General features: G+C 61.3%; 1 protein-coding gene across 1 annotated transcript; it reads left to right on the forward strand.

Annotated features, from left to right (window-relative positions):
• Positions 1–661: 661 nt before the first annotated feature.
• On the forward strand, positions 662–3,070 carry TOR4A (torsin family 4 member A). The gene is made up of 2 exons (XM_037036755.1): positions 662–1,074; positions 1,691–3,070. Exon 2 carries the CDS (start codon positions 1,727–1,729, stop codon positions 2,957–2,959), a length of 1,233 nt encoding a protein of 410 aa, XP_036892650.1. The 5' UTR covers positions 662–1,074; positions 1,691–1,726; the 3' UTR covers positions 2,960–3,070.
• Positions 3,071–17,114: the final 14,044 nt, after the last annotated feature.

Consider the following 17,114-nt stretch of genomic DNA (forward strand, 5'->3'; position numbering starts at 1 on the left):
GGTGCAAGTGTGGGGCTAAGGGGAAGGGGTCCTTGTGGTGTGGGGTGTGCTGCACCTCTAGAGGTTCAGGGAGGCAGTTAAAGGGATTGGGGGGCCTGTGAAGGGGGACCCCAGACAGGACAGACTGCTGGGCCTGCGTGATGCAGGTGCCAAGGCCAGTTGGGGCCTCACTGCTGATGGAAAAGGCCTCACTCATCCCCCCGGGGTTGAGGGCACGGTGTGCTGCCCATGGCCTGGGCTTGCCAGGACGATCCCCCACCCCCGACACAGTAGGAGACAGGCAGGGCCGTCTGAGCAGAGGTGGCGACCAGTGGGGCTGGGCCAGAGTTTTTCCTAAACATGCCCCCCTGCCCCAGGGCCCTGAGCACAGGGCGGGGAGCTCCCTGGTGCAAGAGCTGGGTCCCCGCCGAACTACACTGTCCAGGGGGCTCCAGGCTGGGGCATGGGAAGAGGAAGGGGGTGGGGGTGCCCTGGTAGAGAGGGACAGTGAGGGAGATAAATGAGCCCCACTCGGGGCCCAAACAGGTCAGGGGAGGGGTTGAGGAGTTGGGGGGGAGCAGGGACTCCCCCAAGGGGCCCTGTGGGGGGTTGGTGCCAGAAGTGAGCCTGGGGGTTTCAGGGGGTACGTGGAGGGCAGATAGAGGTGCGAGAGCCCTTGGGGTCCTGGGGCAGGGGGGTGGCCTTAGGCTGGTCAGGCACCTCAGGCCTGCAGGGCCAGAAAGGGTAGGGGACCTGCCGGTCAGGGGCCTGGCGAGCAGGCGGGCCTCCCTGCCTGGTGCCTCCGTCCAGCCCAAGTCCCGCCCTCACCACACACCCCTGACTCACTTCCTTTGCTTAGAAGCGGAAACCTCCCCCAGCTTCCTCTGCGCTGGACACTCCCTGGGGACCCACAGGTGCCACTGTCCCTCTAGGCCCGGTTGGCCGGGGAGGCCCCAGACCCTGACCCCAGCCTGACCCTCGGAGGGAAGCCGGCGTTTTCTGCTTCCCAAGCAGCAGGCTTCAGTGTGCAGGCGGGCGGAGGGGGGCTGCCCCGGGGGCGGGGGCCTGCAGGAGCCTGGCCTGACGCAGCTGCAGGTAGGGGAGTGGTTTGGGGGGCCCGGGCTCTACCCTGTGTCTGTCCCCTCAGCGGCTCCTCTTGCCTTTCTGTCCATCTTCCTGGGGGCCGGGATGGGGCCCATTCTGAAAAGCAGAAGTGCTGGCCAGATCTCCCCCTCCCCCTCAAGTGTTCTTAATTGTGGGGGTGTCTCTCAGCTCCAGGGTCTCGGCCTCTGCTTCCCTGTGACTCGTCTGGGGACACCGAGTACCCGGCGCCTGGCAGTCGGCGCCTGGCAGTCGGAGCCGCGAGTCGGGGCGGGGTCCGGCCTTGACCCCTCTTTACCCCTAATCTGCAGCAGGCCAGACCGACCCCTCCCCCAGGAAGCTGGGAGGCTGAGCGATAAGCCACACCCTGTCACCCCCATTCCTAGCCACTTCTTCGGGGCTCTTGAGTACATAGGAGGACCCGAGGGATTTGCATGGGGCCCCGCAGGGAGCTGCTTCCTGGTCGGAGGGGGCGAACCTCCGGGAACACGCCCGGGCCTTGGGGCCGCCTGGCCACACTCCGGGCTTTCCAGCGGGGTGCGCTCTCTTGGGTGAAGGGTCCCAGCCCACCGTCCGTCAGCCTGGAGACCCTCCCGTCTTCCTGTTGCAGGGAGGGCAACGTGCATGTGAGCGCTGCCTCTGCGCCATGGACCACGGCCAGCCCAGCGTGGAGCCTGTGGCCCCGGCCCCCAGAGCCCCGGACCAGAGTGTGATGGCGCCGCTGCGCGCCGTGGTCCACCTGCGCCGCCGCGTGCACCTCCTGCGCAAGAGGCACCTCTTGACCCCCGGCGCCGGGCTGGACTCAGGGCGTCTGGTGTCCCACAGGGATCCGGACCAGCCGCAGATCTTCACTTTCGACAGCCCTGCGGAGCTGTCCACAAGGACGCCGCGCAAGAGGCGCCGGCGTAGCCGCGTGGTGCTCTACCCCGAGACCTCCCGCAAGTGCCGGCCGCGCGCGGAGCGCCGGAGCCGCGCACAGCGCTGCCTGTTGTTGCTCGTGGCCATCGTGGGCTTCCAGGTGCTCAACGCCATTGAGAACCTGGACGACAACGAGCAGCGCTACGACCTCGACGGGCTGGAGAAGGCGCTGCAGCGCGCGGTGTTCGGCCAGCCGGCCGCCGTGGCACGCATCGTGGCGCTGCTGCGGGACTACCTGTCCACGCACGTGCACAGCCGCCCACTGCTCCTGGCCCTCCACGGACCCAGCGGAGTGGGCAAGAGCCACGTGGGCCGCCTGCTGGCGCGCCACTTCCGCGCAGTGCTGGAGGACAGCGAGCTCGTGCTGCAGTACCACGTGCGGCACCACTGCCCGGAGCCGCGCTCCGCGCAGGGCTGCCGCGAGGAGCTGGCGCGGCGGGTGGCCGCGGTGGTGGCGCAGGCCGAGGCGGAGGAGAAGACCCCGCTCCTGGTGTTGGACGAGGTGGAGCTCATGCCGCTGGCGCTCCTCGACGAGCTGCACGGCCTCCTGCAGCCGCAGCGCTCGCATCACTTCCACAACGCCGTCTACGTGCTGCTGAGCAGCGTGGGGGGCGCGGAGGTCACGCGCTTTGTGCTGCAGAACGCATCCCGCTCGCTGCCGCCGCGGCCCGGCGGCCCCCCGCGCGGCGCCCGCGCCGAGGAGGAGCTGAGCGCTAGTCTGAGGGCGCTCTTGGTCCGCGAGCACCCGCTCTGGCAGGCCGCGGCCATCGTGCCCTTCTTGCTGCTGGACAAGCGGGACGTGGTCAGCTGCTTCCGGGAGGAGATGGCGGCCGAGGGCTTCTTCCCAGAGCAGGCCCGCGCAGAGCTCCTAGCCGCGCAGCTCAGCTACTACCGCGTCGCCGGCCGCGAGTTCGCGGTCGTGGGCTGCAAGCAGGTGGTGGCCAAGGTGAACCTCCTGTAGCACAGGCCGAGGTGGACGGTAGGGGGTCAGGGGTCCTGTGGGATCTTGGGTGGCAGGAGACCTGGGGATTTGCCCCAGGCCTGAGGCCCCTAATAAAGCTGTCTGTGGAGACCCTGCTGCTTCACGATTCCAACGCCACCTCCCCAGAGCGCCCTGTCTGCTCCCTCGGGGGGCTCGGCCACCTTCCTCAGCGCCTGTGTGAGCCCCGCCCAGGAGGTGGGCAGTCTGTCCCCATGGTAGAGGATGGTGGTTGCACAGCCGGTCCCCTGGAGAGCTGGCTGTGACTGCGGTCGGGGTGGGGGTGCCTGCAGCAGCCACCACGCCCCCTCACTGCCCGCTGCCACACACGCTCACCCCGGGGACCCCGAGGCAGCCGCTCTCCAGCCCGAAGAACCGCAGGGACTGCCTGAGCTTCCAGTGGCCCCAGGCCTAGGAGGCAACTGTGTGGATGGAGGTGTGTGTCCACTTGGGGAGCTGAACCAGTGGAATCACCTGAATGCAAGGTGCAGGGGGGGGCTCAGTGTGACAGAGGCAGGAGGTGGCCCAAGTGGGGAGCCCTGACCTCTCGGAACCCCCTGCCTTGGCCACGGACCTGTCCCAGGGAGGCATCTGCGTGCGCATCTTAGACTCGGGCGCAGAGCCCGAGTCCCACTGCTGCCCAGGCCTCTAAGGGGGAGCTTACCCCTGCCAGCCTGGACCCACCCCAGTCCCACTGCCACCCCCTAGGGCTCTGCAGTTACTTTTTGTGCGGTGACTCCCAGAAAGTGCCCCCCACCCCCAGCACCCGCATCCCGAGACCAGATGGCCTCAGTGCTGCCACCTGGTGGCTGCATCTCCCCACTGCCCTTACCTGGAGCCCAGCCCACCAAGAGGGTTGCCTTGGCTGCGGTGGCCGGGCGGTGGGGGATGCTCAGATGACGTGTGCCCCCACAACAACCAGTCCCAAAAGGTGGGGGCACCGCCATGGTGCAGCGGAATACGCCAGGAGCTCCATCCTCTGGCAGGTGTGGAGTGTGCCTGGCAGGAGGCTGTGCAGCCCCACCTCAGAACTCAGCCTGACCCCTGCCCTGGGGACCATGGGCTTGCTTTCCTGGAGCTGCTCACGGGCTGGCTCCCCAAGGGCCCTGTGTGGTCTCAGCTCCTGCCCCCGCCATCTGTGGCCCTGGGCAGAGGTCTGGCCAAGGGGAGGGGATTGGGTCCCTGCGCCTGGAATCTGGGGGGCTGGCCGGGCCAGCAGACCCTGGGCTCAGGACAGGAAGGATGCTCCCTGCTGCTGGGGCTCCCCGGGAGCTGGGTGTGGTGGCCAGGTCTGGGACCCCCAGGGCCATGCCGACCCCCGCCCCAGTCTGCCCTAACCCCGAATGCTGGGGGGCAGCTGGAGGTGGCGCCCTTGGCCAGGAGCCTGCACCGGAGGGCTGCGCGCAGCCCTGCTGTCTGCTGCCAGGTCAGTCTTCTCAAGGTGTGTGTGACAGATGGAACCCAGAGGCCCGAACTCCTTTGCGACTTCATGTTGTGCCTTTTAGTTGTCCTACTTTTTTTGTATGTCTTTCTTCTTATTACTTGCTTTTTAGGTTCCCCCAATGTGCGGTTCCATTTTTCTCCTTAATGCACGGACAGTTACCTACAGCCCTTGTCCACCCTTCCCCCACCCTGCGTGGGCAGGCACACGCCTTCGGTGGGGGGAGGGAGTGTGCGGCAGCGCCCTTGAGCCCCGCTCTGTGGGGGGGCTGTCACAGCAGTTGGTGGGACATCCTCGTCCTTGAAGAGTCACTTCCTTTTCTTGGGCTTTTCCCCTCAGAACTTGATTCTGCTGAACCCTCTGGAGAGCCTTCGGGGGTTCATTGGAGCTACACACCCTGTGGTAGGATTGGGGGGTCCTGGCGACTCCACACGGCGGCTGCACACGAAGGCGGATGGTGCGCTTTCGGAGCAGTTGGTGGGGTTCTGCAGACAGGCCTGGCTCATTTCTAGTATTTATTCCTAGAAACCATATAATTTTTGGTTGGTGTTGGGAAGGGTGGTGCTGTATAGCACAACATACATCGAGAAAAGTGTTTTAAGCAAAATACACATTGATGTTTTTATCACAAGGCAACTGCCCATGTGCGTGCCCTTTGTTTGGGTCAAGAAACGCAACACTGCCTGTCCCCACAGAAGCCCCGTCGGCTGGGAGAGACCACCATCCAGATGAGGTCGCCACACTCGGCCACCTCTCTGCTGCGAGGCAGCCCCCGCCTCCTGGGGCAAGTGTGGGGTCTCTCACAGACCCCACCGGCTCCTCACTCTGCACCTGTCCCCACCCTTTCCCCTTGGTCCCCCACCCCCTGTCATCAAGTAGGCCGAGAAGTCTTGGGCCGGAGTTCCTCCCAAAGGGGAACCTAACCCAGGATGTGATAAAAGCTGTGAGAATTGCAGGACTGGATGTCCCTCCTCGACGTCTTTCTTTGCTTCATTTCCGACGGTCCCGCAGCTGCATCTGGGAGCACTGACCACGGACACCACTGGTCAGCGGCCACCTCTTTATGGGCAGCACCTTCGGCCGACTTGGCAGGATCCTCAGTGGGTCTCCAACTGAGCTTCAGACAGAACCTCAAGGCCTTTCCCAGAATCACTTACTCCTCAGAGGCCCTTCCAGGCATCATGCCCACCACTGAGGTCATGTAACTCGGGGCCTTGGCCCTGCACTCGTCCCTGTAACAGTCCGCTTCACCTGTGACAGCCAACACTGAGGCTGGGCATGTGTCCAGGACCTCGAGCAGTGACCACGTGGTCATCCCTGGACACCCCTGGACGTCCTGGCCCTCCCACGCTGCTGGCCCCCATCCCAGCTGGAAGTCTGTCCTTTCCTGGAGCTGATTCAGACCCCCGTGCCTTCCTGAAGGAAGGAAGTGGTTCCTGGGCAGCAGCCTCGGGGGTTTCCTGCGAGCTCCCCCCCCACTTCTCCAAGTCCTGCGACCTCCCTGGTCGCTCTCTTGCACCTCCTCCTGGGAAGACAACATCCACTTACTAAAAGCTTTAGCCTTTAAGGGACCTGTGGTCGCCAGGGGAGAATGGCAGTGTACCCAAACCCAGGTTCCATACTCGGGCGGAACCAGCGCTGCACCTGGACCCACATAAGCTTCCTGGCACCCTCAGCCCCCCGAGACCCCAGGGCATGCACCGGTGCCAACGGTCTCCCTGCCTGGCCCGCTGTTGCCAGCGTTGGGTGCCGACCATCTCTTGTGGCCCAGCCTCTGTGTGTTGACTGGAGACTGAAGGGTCCTGACCCAAGTTCATGGCAAGAACGGACGATGTGACCTGGAAAGCCCTAGCAGAGAGCATCATGGCCCCACCTGCCCTTGGGTGGCCCCACGACCAGATTCCCTTTGTCCGAGAAAAGGGCGAATGGCTTTGGTACTCACCCCAAACACGGGGGCCACCCTGGGCCTGGAGGATACTAAGCAACTGGGGCTCGGGGACACTCCCTTGTCAGGGCCAGTGCTGCTACTGCCTTCTTGGTTAAGGCCGATGTGACGCTCAGGACTAAGAAGGGCGCCCGGCGCTCACTCGAATAAAAATGCAGAGCCTCGCAGCCAGCTGCCCACAGGCCTCTCGCGCAAACCGCGCTTAGCGGCACCCCCCGCCCGCTGGCCTGCAGTGTGGTCTGGGCCGGCTGGAGCCCGAGTCCACGCCACGGAACTGGGACTCCCCCACCCAATCAGAGCTGCGCAGCTCTGACCAATCAGAGAGGCTCTACTTCGACTCCGGGGTACCTTTCGAGCCAATCAAATTGAGACGACCCGGCGTCCTCATTTGCGGACCAATCAGGAACTGGGGCGGGGACTTCTGGCCCCAGCACCCGGCTCTTGGGCGGGCGGGCTAGGGAGCGTTCCAAACTTGGCTCCGGGGAGCTCGAGGCATCACTGAGTCCCGAGTCTGCCAGGCCTGCTGCCCCTGAAGGAGCCAGCAGCTCTCACGGCTCTGTCGTGGACCGAAGGGTTGTCTGCTGAGCGTGCCACTTAGAGACCCTGGCCAGAGAGGTCCCGCGGTTGCTGGTTGGATGAAACAGAAAGCTCCGCTCAGACGGAGTAGCAGCCCCGTCCTGCTGGACACTCCGAGGTTTCCACTCGCCACTGCTCGACAAGCAGCAAGCCGCCCGCCCACTGACCGGTCGAGAATCAGCAGCAGTGGGGGGCGAGGGACACAGTAATGAGACCGTGGCAAGTGACGAAGTGCCACCTAGGGAAACCTGTGCTCATGGCCCTGGGCACCTCGAGTGGCCTCACGGACCACGCAGGTCCCGGTTAATGGATTCTGCTCGGCTCCCCCGTCTCCCCGGGCGTAAACGAGCCTTAGTCGCGGACCGCAGGTTTTTCTCGTTGGACTGAAACTGTCCCTTGCCGACAGACTGCTGCTTCTGCGGTGGCTAAGGTCCTTTTAGAAAAAGCGAGCCCACCCCGGGAGTCGCCCCTGCGTTCCTTAGGGACCCAGGAGCCTCGTTTCCAGGTCACGTGCCCCGCCAGCCTGCCCCGGAACAGGTTTGACGCTTCTACCCGCTCCCCACCTTCCGCCCTCCAGTCTGGCCGCCTTAGTCTCCATTGGCAAAATGTGCAGACGCCTTAGCCAAACGCTGTGGGTCCCTTCTCAGCTTCAGACCCGCTCCTTTCGGGGTCACCAACTCACCTTTGCGCTGAGTAATTACGGGGTGCCCCGTGCGCCTGTCTGGGTCCTGCCTCTCTGCGAACGCAGGCAATGAAGGGAGACGCCCTTCAGCACCGCGTGGCGCTAACTGCCCCGGGTGGAGTAACCCGGCTGCGTCGGAGCAGGTTTTTCACTGCTCTTCAAGGAGGTGAAAACCCCGTACCCCACACTCTGCAACCTGGAGACTACTGGGAAGGACACCTCAAAAGAGACTCTTCAATCTCCCTGGAACAGCCCGTCAGGCACACAACTGCCTGCGTGCCGCCAAACTCCAGGGAGCATGGATTTGAGTCTAGAGGAAGCACCGAACCCCGACCACACCTGCCCGCAGCCACCTGAGAGTGAGCGCTTCCTGGAACTGAAGCCACCGCACCTGAGCCGACAGCTTTTCCAGGAGGGGCGGGCCTGGCCTGCCGAACGCCGTCTGCCCAGTGCCAAGGCTGACTCGTGATGGTGACCTTGATAACAAGTGGACTTAGAGACCCAGCATGTGACAGGTCTTCCTCCTGCCCCCACCTGGTTACTCACGTGACCTCAATAGTTTCCCAGTCTGAGTGCTGTCCCTGGTGGGACATTGCACCAGGAAACACTCCTCCGGGCGGGAGGGAGGTGGGCTGCGGACCTCGAAGACAACCTGGCCCAATCGGAGACGCTTTCAGAGAAAGATCTTGATCAAGAGGGAAATGCACAAATTAACAAACGGAAGCCTCATTTAAAATGAAGCAGCCTGGCCAAGGGGGTTCTCCTGCTGGTGCTGACGGCAGAGCCAAACGAGGCTGTGATGTAACCGCTCTCCCGGCCTCCTCCTCTGCTCCCGACCGCTGGCTCCTCTCTTTTGTTTCTCAGGGTGGGCACGGGCCTCCCCATGTGTCCTGATTTGCAGTTCTTCATTGTTTTGGAACAAACCCACTTTGCCGGGGGCCTTATCTGGCTGACTCTTTGTTGAAGGCCAAGAGTACAGTGTCTTCTCTGACAAATATGCCCCAAGATGGTGAAGTTATTATTTTATGTTTTCTTCTAACAATTTTATCATTATACATTTACATGCAGGTCTAATCCATCTTTAAAAATGTTTTTAAAACCCTCACTTGAGGATATGTTTATTGATTTTAGAAAGAGAGGAAGCAAGGGTGGGGTGGGGGGAGAGAAACATGGGTGGGAGAGACTTCCACTGACTGCCTCCTAGAGGCGCTCTGATTTTTTCGAGAATTTATTTACTTTTAGAGAGAGGGGAAGGGAGGAAGAAAGAGAGGGAGAAACATCAATGCATAGGAAATACACCCATTGGTTGCCTCTCCCATGCCCCCAACTGGGGACCTGGCCAACAGCCCAGGCATGTGCCCCAGCTGGGAATTGACCTGGCGACCTGTTTGCAGGCTGGCACCCAGTCCATCGAGCCACACCAGCCAGCAGGGCCTGAATTGGTTTTTAAATGATGTGCAGTAAGGTTCAAAGCTCTCTTTTTCTCAAATGGATATGCGTTGGTGATGTGCCATTTGTTGAAGAGGTTTTCTGTACCTCATTGGATTGTGTTAGCATACTAAGAATAATTTTTTGCATACTAAGAACAATTATTGCTAAGAATAATTTAATGGTAGGTGTGTGAGGCTGTTTCTGCACTCTAATCTGTCTCAGCAACACATGGATAAATCTCTTCTGGCCCGGTCCACAGTTTTGATCTCTGTTAGTAAGTCTTGAGGTGTTTGATATCCTGTAACTTTGTGCTTTCCTTTCGAGATTATTTTGTCTACTTTTTGTCATTTGTCTTCCCAGATGAATTTTAAAAATCATCTTATCTCCCTGGCTGGTGTAGCTCAGTGGATTGAGCGCAGGCCTGTGAACCAAAGGATTTCGGTTCGATTCCCAGTCTGGGCACATGCCTGGGTTGCAGGCCAGTTCCCAGCAGGGGACACATGAGAGGCAACCATACACTGATATTTCTCTCCTCTCTCCTTCCCTTCCCCTCTAAAGATAAATAAATAAAATCTTTAAAAAATAAAGTGATTCTTGACAGGTACCTATTTTTAAAAAATCATCTTGTCAATTTCCGCACGCCTGCGCGCCTGCGCGCACACACACACACACACACACACACACACACCTGGCTGGACTCCAGGGGTGATTGCATTGAAACTGACGTCTCAACCGTTCTGCATCTTACAGACCATGAACCTTTAATTTAGGTCTTTGAATAACACCTCATAGCTTACCCGGCTTTCATTAAGTGTCTCTTTAAGTATTTTGTGTTTTGTGATACGACCATAATGGTGTATTTTAAGTTTTTAAAATTGGATTTATTGGGGTGACTTTGGTTAATAGAGTGTTCAGGTTTCAGGTAGGTCCTCCATTTTTCTGGGTCCTACATGTTGGATATAGAAAAGCAGTGGCTACGAGCCTACTGCATCCTGTGACATTGGTCACTGACATGTCAGTCCTAGCATGGTGACTGGGCACACATTGAACTTCCCTCCCGAAACAAGGAGGCCCCAGGTCTCAAGCCTTCCACCCTCGAGGCAGCAAGCCCAGCACAGTGTCCTGGTGAGGCTGGCTCTGGGCTTCCGTCCTCAGGACTCAGTGCCGGAGAGAAGGAGGTGGGCTGTGACAGGCCCTGGGGGTGCTGTGCCCTGTTGGAAAAGGAAGGGGTTGGCTGGTGCCCACTCCCTGGAGCCCTGCAGGGCACCTTGATGATGCCACATCTCTTACTGAGGAAAAGAATTCTGTTGACTGAAAAACTGACAATGAAAAAAATCGTGTGTTGTGTTTCCACCAGATTTTTTCTAGTGAAAACAACAGAAAAAAAGTGGGGGAAGACCCATTCCCTTCCACTCCCGATTCTCCAGAAGTTACTGCAACAACGGACCCCAACAACATGGATGAATGTCAAAGCATTGTCCGAATGTCAGAACGGGGCAAAAAGGAACAGGCCACATGAGCCGTTTAACATACAACTCCAAGACAGGCACAGCTAACCCCGGGGGCGGGGGGGCGGGGGCACTTGGTGAGCTGTGGAGGGAGATGGAAACGTTCTGGGTTTGACTATGGCATTAGTTATGTGGGTGCAAACATCTCAGTGCTTACCGTGCTCTGAATGGCTGCATTTTATCGTGTGGAAATTATACCGCCATAAATTGATGTTTAGGAACAAAAACGATAAGCCTAACGATTCCCTTCCAGCCTCTATTAAAATGAAAAGAAGCCTTGAGAAGGAGAGTTTTATTGACCTAATAACCTTGAGAACTCAGAGGGCTGGGTTACTCATTACTCCCCAAGATAAGGGTGAGGAGGTGGAGGCAAGGGGAGCCAGGAAGCAGGAGCACGAAGAAATCTCATCCGCACTCACCTGCCCCGCCCCTGCCCCCTCACCCCCACCCCCCGCTAGGGCAGAGGCACAGGCTCAGGCCTCCGCAGTGGTCTGAGCGCCTCTGGAGCAGCAAGTGCACGACCACGGTGGTAGTCGCCTCATCCGCAACAATGTTTGTTGCAGAAAAGCGTGCAGGGAGAACAGGACTGTGCCCACCGGACCCATCACGCACAGGGGTCAGGCCTGGAGATGTGCTCCAGCCAGCGCAAGGCCCGCCCGCTGCGACCCTCCAGAGGGCTCCCGTCCTTCATTCTGGTCCTCTAGTGCCAGGCGGTTTCAGTTCTTAGGAAGTTCTTCAGGTCGGAGCTCAGCGTGTACTCCCAGCCGGAAGAACAGGGTCCACCACCAGCCACGCATGCATCCGCAAACAGCCGGCCCTCCTTCCATGATCCCATTTCAAGCAAGCCCAGCCTTGAATGAAGACATGAAAAGAAATAAAAAGAAACCCCTTTAAGTTATAGTGGGGAGGGGTCTGCAGGAGTAGCTCCCCAGCCCGACCACCGATTGTCAATGATCCCAAACCCACCGGGACCTCAGATGTTTTCCGTTAACTTGCTACCATAGCAGGACGAAGGTTTTCTCCTTGCCTGGCAACAGCTCAGCCAATGAGAGGCCCTCACAACGCAGCCAATGAGAGGCCACTCCGTTTGGACCGCCTAGCCTCGTCCAATGGGCACTGTGTGTAGCAGCCCCGTCCCGCCGCCGTATTCCGCTGTGAGCGTTTCTCTGCGTTTTCCTCCGGGATAGATGGTGCGTGGTTCCCCATAATGCTGCATGTGCATATACTGAATTGAAATTCTTTATTGTGCCCCAATACGCCCATTTTGCTGGACGAATATCTGGCTATTTGTTTAAAGTCAACAGACGACAAGTCCTAGCTGTCCTAGCAGCTGGGTTGGTCACGTGGCTAAGTTCTAGCCAATGGGATGTGAGCACATGTGGCAGGAGCAATGTCTAGGAAGTGCCCTGGAAAGAGAGGACCCTAGTCAACCTGTAGTTACACCCTAGCTAACCTCTTCCTCCTCCTTGCTATTGGCTGAAATGTGGACTTGTGGTTGCACCTGAGCCACCCTCTGAGCCGACCCAGCAGAACAACGATGCCCGAGGATCCTTTGTCCTAACACCACTTACCAGCCCAGGTCCACCTGCTGCATCTTCTGTGATGAGAAATGCATATATTCTGTCTTGTTTACACCACTCCTGTTTGGACTGTTGTTACAGCTCTTTGCACAGTTTATGGTTCCCTTGGTTCCCTTGGTTCCCTTGGGGGTTCTTGGCCACAGGATATTGACGAGGAGGCCCGGAGACCTGCAGAGCTGGGTTTTATCCATCCGGGGAACCCGGAGTAAACGTGGTCTTTGGGCTCCATCTCTGAGCAGGCATGACTTCAGACAAAGTGAGTTCTTTCCTTGCACATGCCCAGCACGAGCTCTTCTGTTGCAGTGGGGTGGGGTCATGGCCAGGAGAGTCTGCAAGAGCAATCAATGCCCACCTCCACCGACTGTCAGAGCCTTGCCTGCCCCTGGGCCCCTCTGCCGAGGCTCTGGGCTCTGTGGGGTGATCTGGTAGCACCCCATGACTGGTCCTGATGGTGCTGAGGGACAGATATGGTCCAAGCCCTGAAGTGTGACCCATGGTGGCCATGTCCACAGACCTGCGAGGGATCCTGCGTCCTCCTAGCTGTCCACTCGTGGCCCTGGAGTCCTGGAATGTGCTGTCTTCTCCATTTCAAAGGAGAACAGCCCACATTGCCAGTCAGTTGATGAGGACAGTGAAGGGGTTGTATCCCCAGGCCCTGGTTTGGATTTCCTGGTGGGGACTGCAGAAGCCAGAAGCCCCTGCTGGGTCAACACACCTGCCCTTTCCTGACACATGCTGAGGGTTGGGCTGACCACCAGGAAAGGGCCCCTGTGCCACCCCTTCCACACGTGGCCCATGCTCTGGTTCCTTCTCATCCCCTGCAAGCCCCACAAATTGGCAGGGTTGCAACTTCAGCAACACCGCCTGGGGCCTGCTGGAGTTCTCTTCCCACGTGTCCCAAGAGAGACCACGATGATCCTGGACTCTTTACTGCTGTCTCCTCTGGGCAGTCTGCATTGCCACCCTGTCCTCACACACAGTAAAGCCAGCTCTGGTGGCTGCAGCCAGAGCTGCTGGCTCAGAACTGTTCGTAACCTGGTCACTCCCATCAGAACCGCTTTTGGCTCCCTAGCACGCCCCTCTCGCTGCTGTCCCGGCGCAGGCTCCTCTGGCTGGCAGCCTGCCTTTGCCCACCGCACAGGGGCGAAGGACCCTCCTTGGCGTACCCCACACCACTCAGCTGGCCAACCCCAATGTAAGCTGGCCACCTTCCGGGAGAGGAGCGCTGGGCTCCAGGGTAGTGGGACATGTGCTCCCAGGCCCGTGAGGGTGGTGCGTAGAGCGGGCCAGACAACGCTAGTCTAGAGGTCTGCTGCCTCTGGGTATAGGGCACCTACTTGCAGCAAAGTGCCAGCGGGGTCGTGCCCATCTCGGGCCAGCGGTCCTGGGCCCTGCGCCCCGGGACGCAGTGCCCGCTGCGGCCGCGGGGCGGCAGCACAGCCCATGCCACGTGGTCTTCGGCCAGAACCTCTACCTAGGTCAGAGCCCCGCCTGGGGCTAGCCAGCCCAGGACGGGTTTCCCGAAAGACTCCCACCCACTGCGGACACTGCCGCGGTCCCCACTTGTGGAATTCCCGCCCGAGGTGTGGGAGGCAAGTCCAGACTCGGGGCCAGGGGCGTCCCGGGCCGAGAGGCAGACTCGCGGGGTCCCCCTGCCCCCATCCCGGTCGCCCTTCGGATGTTGGTAGGCAGCAGTAAGGGCCCTAGTCTCCCCCTGGGCCCCGCCTCCACCCCCTCCCGCGCCTCGCCAAGGCCTGGGGTCCTCAGGCGTCTGCTCTGGGGCCTCTCCACACCGTACCTCCTCCGGCGTCCACCCGCGTAGTGCTGGGGACGCGCAGAGGTCTCCCACCGTCCGCCTCTGCTCAGACGCCAACCTGTGCGGGGCGCACCCGAGCCCCGGGTCCAGCGGGGTCCAGTGTGTGCGCGGGTGGGGGATGGGAGAGGCGGATCAAGTCACGGGTTCCAGGCCGTGCCCCCGGGATAGGGATGACAGCTGGTCTCTAGCGCTGACAACTCACGCCAGGCGAGTGGGTGCGCGGGGTGGGCTGTGAGTCAAGGGCGGCGGGGAGGCCTTCTGGGCCCCCACCGGGCTCGGTGCGCTTTCCGGGTGCGCGAGCGGCCCCGCCCCCACCGGCGCTGAATGGTCCCCGCTGGTTTTGAATACAAAGATCGGGCCTTTGTGCACGCCCGCCCCCAACCCTTGCCAGGGCCCCCCAAGACCCGGCTTCCCCGGCCACTGATCTGCCCCCACCTCTCCGCGCTGGCTTTCCTAGCCCGACGCACGAGATTCTCCTTGCCTGCCTCCCATCCTGTTTCTCCCAGCCTCCCACCCATCCAGCTCCCCCGGCCCTCCCTCCAGTACCTCCGCTGCCCCCTGCCGCCCCCCAACCCAGTGCAGCCCGCCGCCAGCCCCAGCCCGCCGCCCGCCGCCCTCATTAGCATAGCAGCTGCTCGCCGAGCGGGGACCCGCGGAGGAAAGGGCAGAGGCCTCGGGAATGAATGGGGGCCGCGTCTTTGGAGGGGGCGAGAGAAGAAAGACCGACAGACGGACGCTCCGAGGGACGGTCCGACGTCGAGTTGAAGAATGCGCTGGGCCAGGGGAAAGGAGTGTTGGGGGAGCGGCGCCGGGGCCGCAGAGGTGGAGTGTGCCGCGGGCGGTGCAGGGGGAGGGCCAGCGGCCTCCGAAGCCCGAAGCCCCCAGGAGAGGGCACGCTGGAGGCCCCGGGGGAGCCGCTGCGGCGGTTCCCAGACCTCCCACGGCCCCGCGATGGCCTGCGCCCTCACACTCTGGCCTCAGGCTTTGTCCCCCAGCTGCCCAGCACGGCCTCCTTCCCGTTCCCTGAGGTCCAGGTGGACGCAGGCCTCTCTGTGTGCTCTACAGAGGCCGCAGCAGGCCGGGGTCTTCCTGAGGTCAGAGCGGCAGGGCGGTGCCCCTGCACCCACGTGCACCCCAGTGCCAGCACTCCTGTGCCTAGCTGCAAAGCCTCTGGGGGGCAGATACAGAGGGCAGCGCCCTTCTGTCCTAACCCGTCTGGGCTCTGGGCTCTGGGTCCTGCTCTCCCTCCTCCCACCAACTCTGTCCTGGCTCCCATGGACTGGGCTGGGCCCTGTCCTTGTCCATCTGGTCTGTCTCCTTTCTTCATGGCAGCCATTCCGGGGGTCTCAGTGGCCCAGCCCCAGCCTGCTAGACTTCCTGCCCACTCTGGGTCTCCTGCTGCCCCCAGCAGGGGCCCCACCTGGTCTCCACCCACGCATGCCCATGCATGCCCACGCCCACACCTGCAGGTCCCAGAGGCCAGGCTAGGCCAGCTGGGCCTTTTCCTCACTGGAAGCTGTAAAAGATGTTTCCACCCATGACAGCCTATGTGGGAAGGGGTGACGGGGACTCCCAGGTGACTCTGCTGCCATCAGCGCCAACTCCCACCTGCTGAAGTCGGTGGCCCCCGGAGCGAGGGTCTGCCCTGTACCCTTACCCCATGTGGCCAACAGACTGTGGTTTCAGTCTGCTTGCTGGGGCTCTGCCAACCAAAGGGTGACCTGCCTGTCCTTGGGGCCCCTGGAGCCCCTCACTGCCACCAGGACCCAGGCTGGAAGTGCCATCTGCACACAGAACAGCCCCTGGGGAGAAGGGCAGCAGAACCCACCAGGGCTCCCCGACCAGGGGCCGGGTGGGGCCTAGGCTTTCTGTTCACATGGAGGAAACTGTCTCCTGTGAGAAGCCAAGCCTATCCCAGGCCAGCGAGTCTTTAAGAAGAGCGGACTCACACAGCTGCAGACGGTCTTGCGAGGAGGCAGCCTTCAGCCTGGATGCACCCCAGGGCCTGGGCTCCACCAGCTGGCTGACTGGCCTTTCCGCCAGGGAGGACTGGAAGGGCTGTGCAGTCAGGGCCAGCATCCGCCATCCCACTGGCTAAGGCCAAGAACCGCGTAGCCTTCGATGGGTCTCCAGAGGGCTCCCCCAATTCCTGGGGGCAAGTGCCCTAGTTGGGAAATGAAGGCCCTGCCCAGCATGTCTGTGGGCGGCCCATCATGCTCAGGCCTGACTTCACTCTCCAGGCACCCCACATCCAAGTTCTCCTAGCCACTCTCCCTGTCGCGGGCAGGCCCCCCCTCCCTCTGGCTGGCGCCGGCAGGCCACTTGCCCCAGAGCGAGCTTGTGAGCCCTGGGCAGACACTGCCTCCCCAGAGGCTTATTTGCATCGTATTCCACTCACCTCTGTGGTGTCTAAGGCTGGGGTGGACCTGGTCTGGCAGGCCAGCAGGGGGACAGCAGATGCCTGTGGCACCAATGTGCTCAGAAAACCTTCAGGGGCAGACGGAGCAGGAGATAGAGGCGGCACGGAGGGAAAGGCTTCTAGTTTGGGAAGGGTGACGTGTCTGTCCGGCTGCCCTGCTTACGGGGAAGCTGGCGCCCTTTAGCTCCTTGCAAAGGGGCCTGAAAGCGGCAGTGGGTCAAGGCTGAGCGGAAACGTCCTCCGCCTGCCCTCTGCTCCTCTGAGCGGCTGCTCCTGCCGGGGTGTCCTCCAGCCCTCCCTGCCCGGCCCACAGGCGGCTCCACAGTGGGCCCACATCTCCACCCAGTAGGTGCCGGAGCAGACGCCCTGCTCCCCACACTCACAGACTAGACACTGCCCCCCAAGTCAGCCGGGCTCCAGGCCCAGCTGGCCTTCTCCACTCCCAGACACCACCGGGGCGGGAGAGAAGGGGGCCTTTCCTTCGTCAGAAGTGAGCCGCCACGGTGCTCCTCCAAATGTAAAAGATGCCGTCTGTGCCGTAGGTGGTGCGACAGGAACCCACAGCAGCCGGAAGAGGGGCCCGGCCACCGCTGCGATCCCCATTTCTCAGGCTGGCTGGGGGTCGGGGCTGGGAGGAGCTTCAAGGAGGACCTTCCATTCAGAGGCCTCACTGCTTCGTGGGGCACCTCCCGAGTCCTGTATGTGGCCCACTGGGGTCAGCAGCAGCGCGGAGCCCGGA

This window comes from Sturnira hondurensis, unplaced genomic scaffold (assembly GCF_014824575.4).
Source record: "Sturnira hondurensis isolate 20B ecotype Veracruz unplaced genomic scaffold, ASM1482457v3 Scaffold0022908, whole genome shotgun sequence".
In the NCBI taxonomy this organism is placed as follows: domain Eukaryota; kingdom Metazoa; phylum Chordata; class Mammalia; order Chiroptera; family Phyllostomidae; genus Sturnira; species Sturnira hondurensis.

Bases quoted from the DNA above. Each gene is read 5' to 3' on its own strand.
- TOR4A (XM_037036755.1), top strand. From the start codon at position 1,727: ATGGACCACGGCCAGCCCAGCGTGGAGCCTGTGGCCCCGGCCCCCAGA.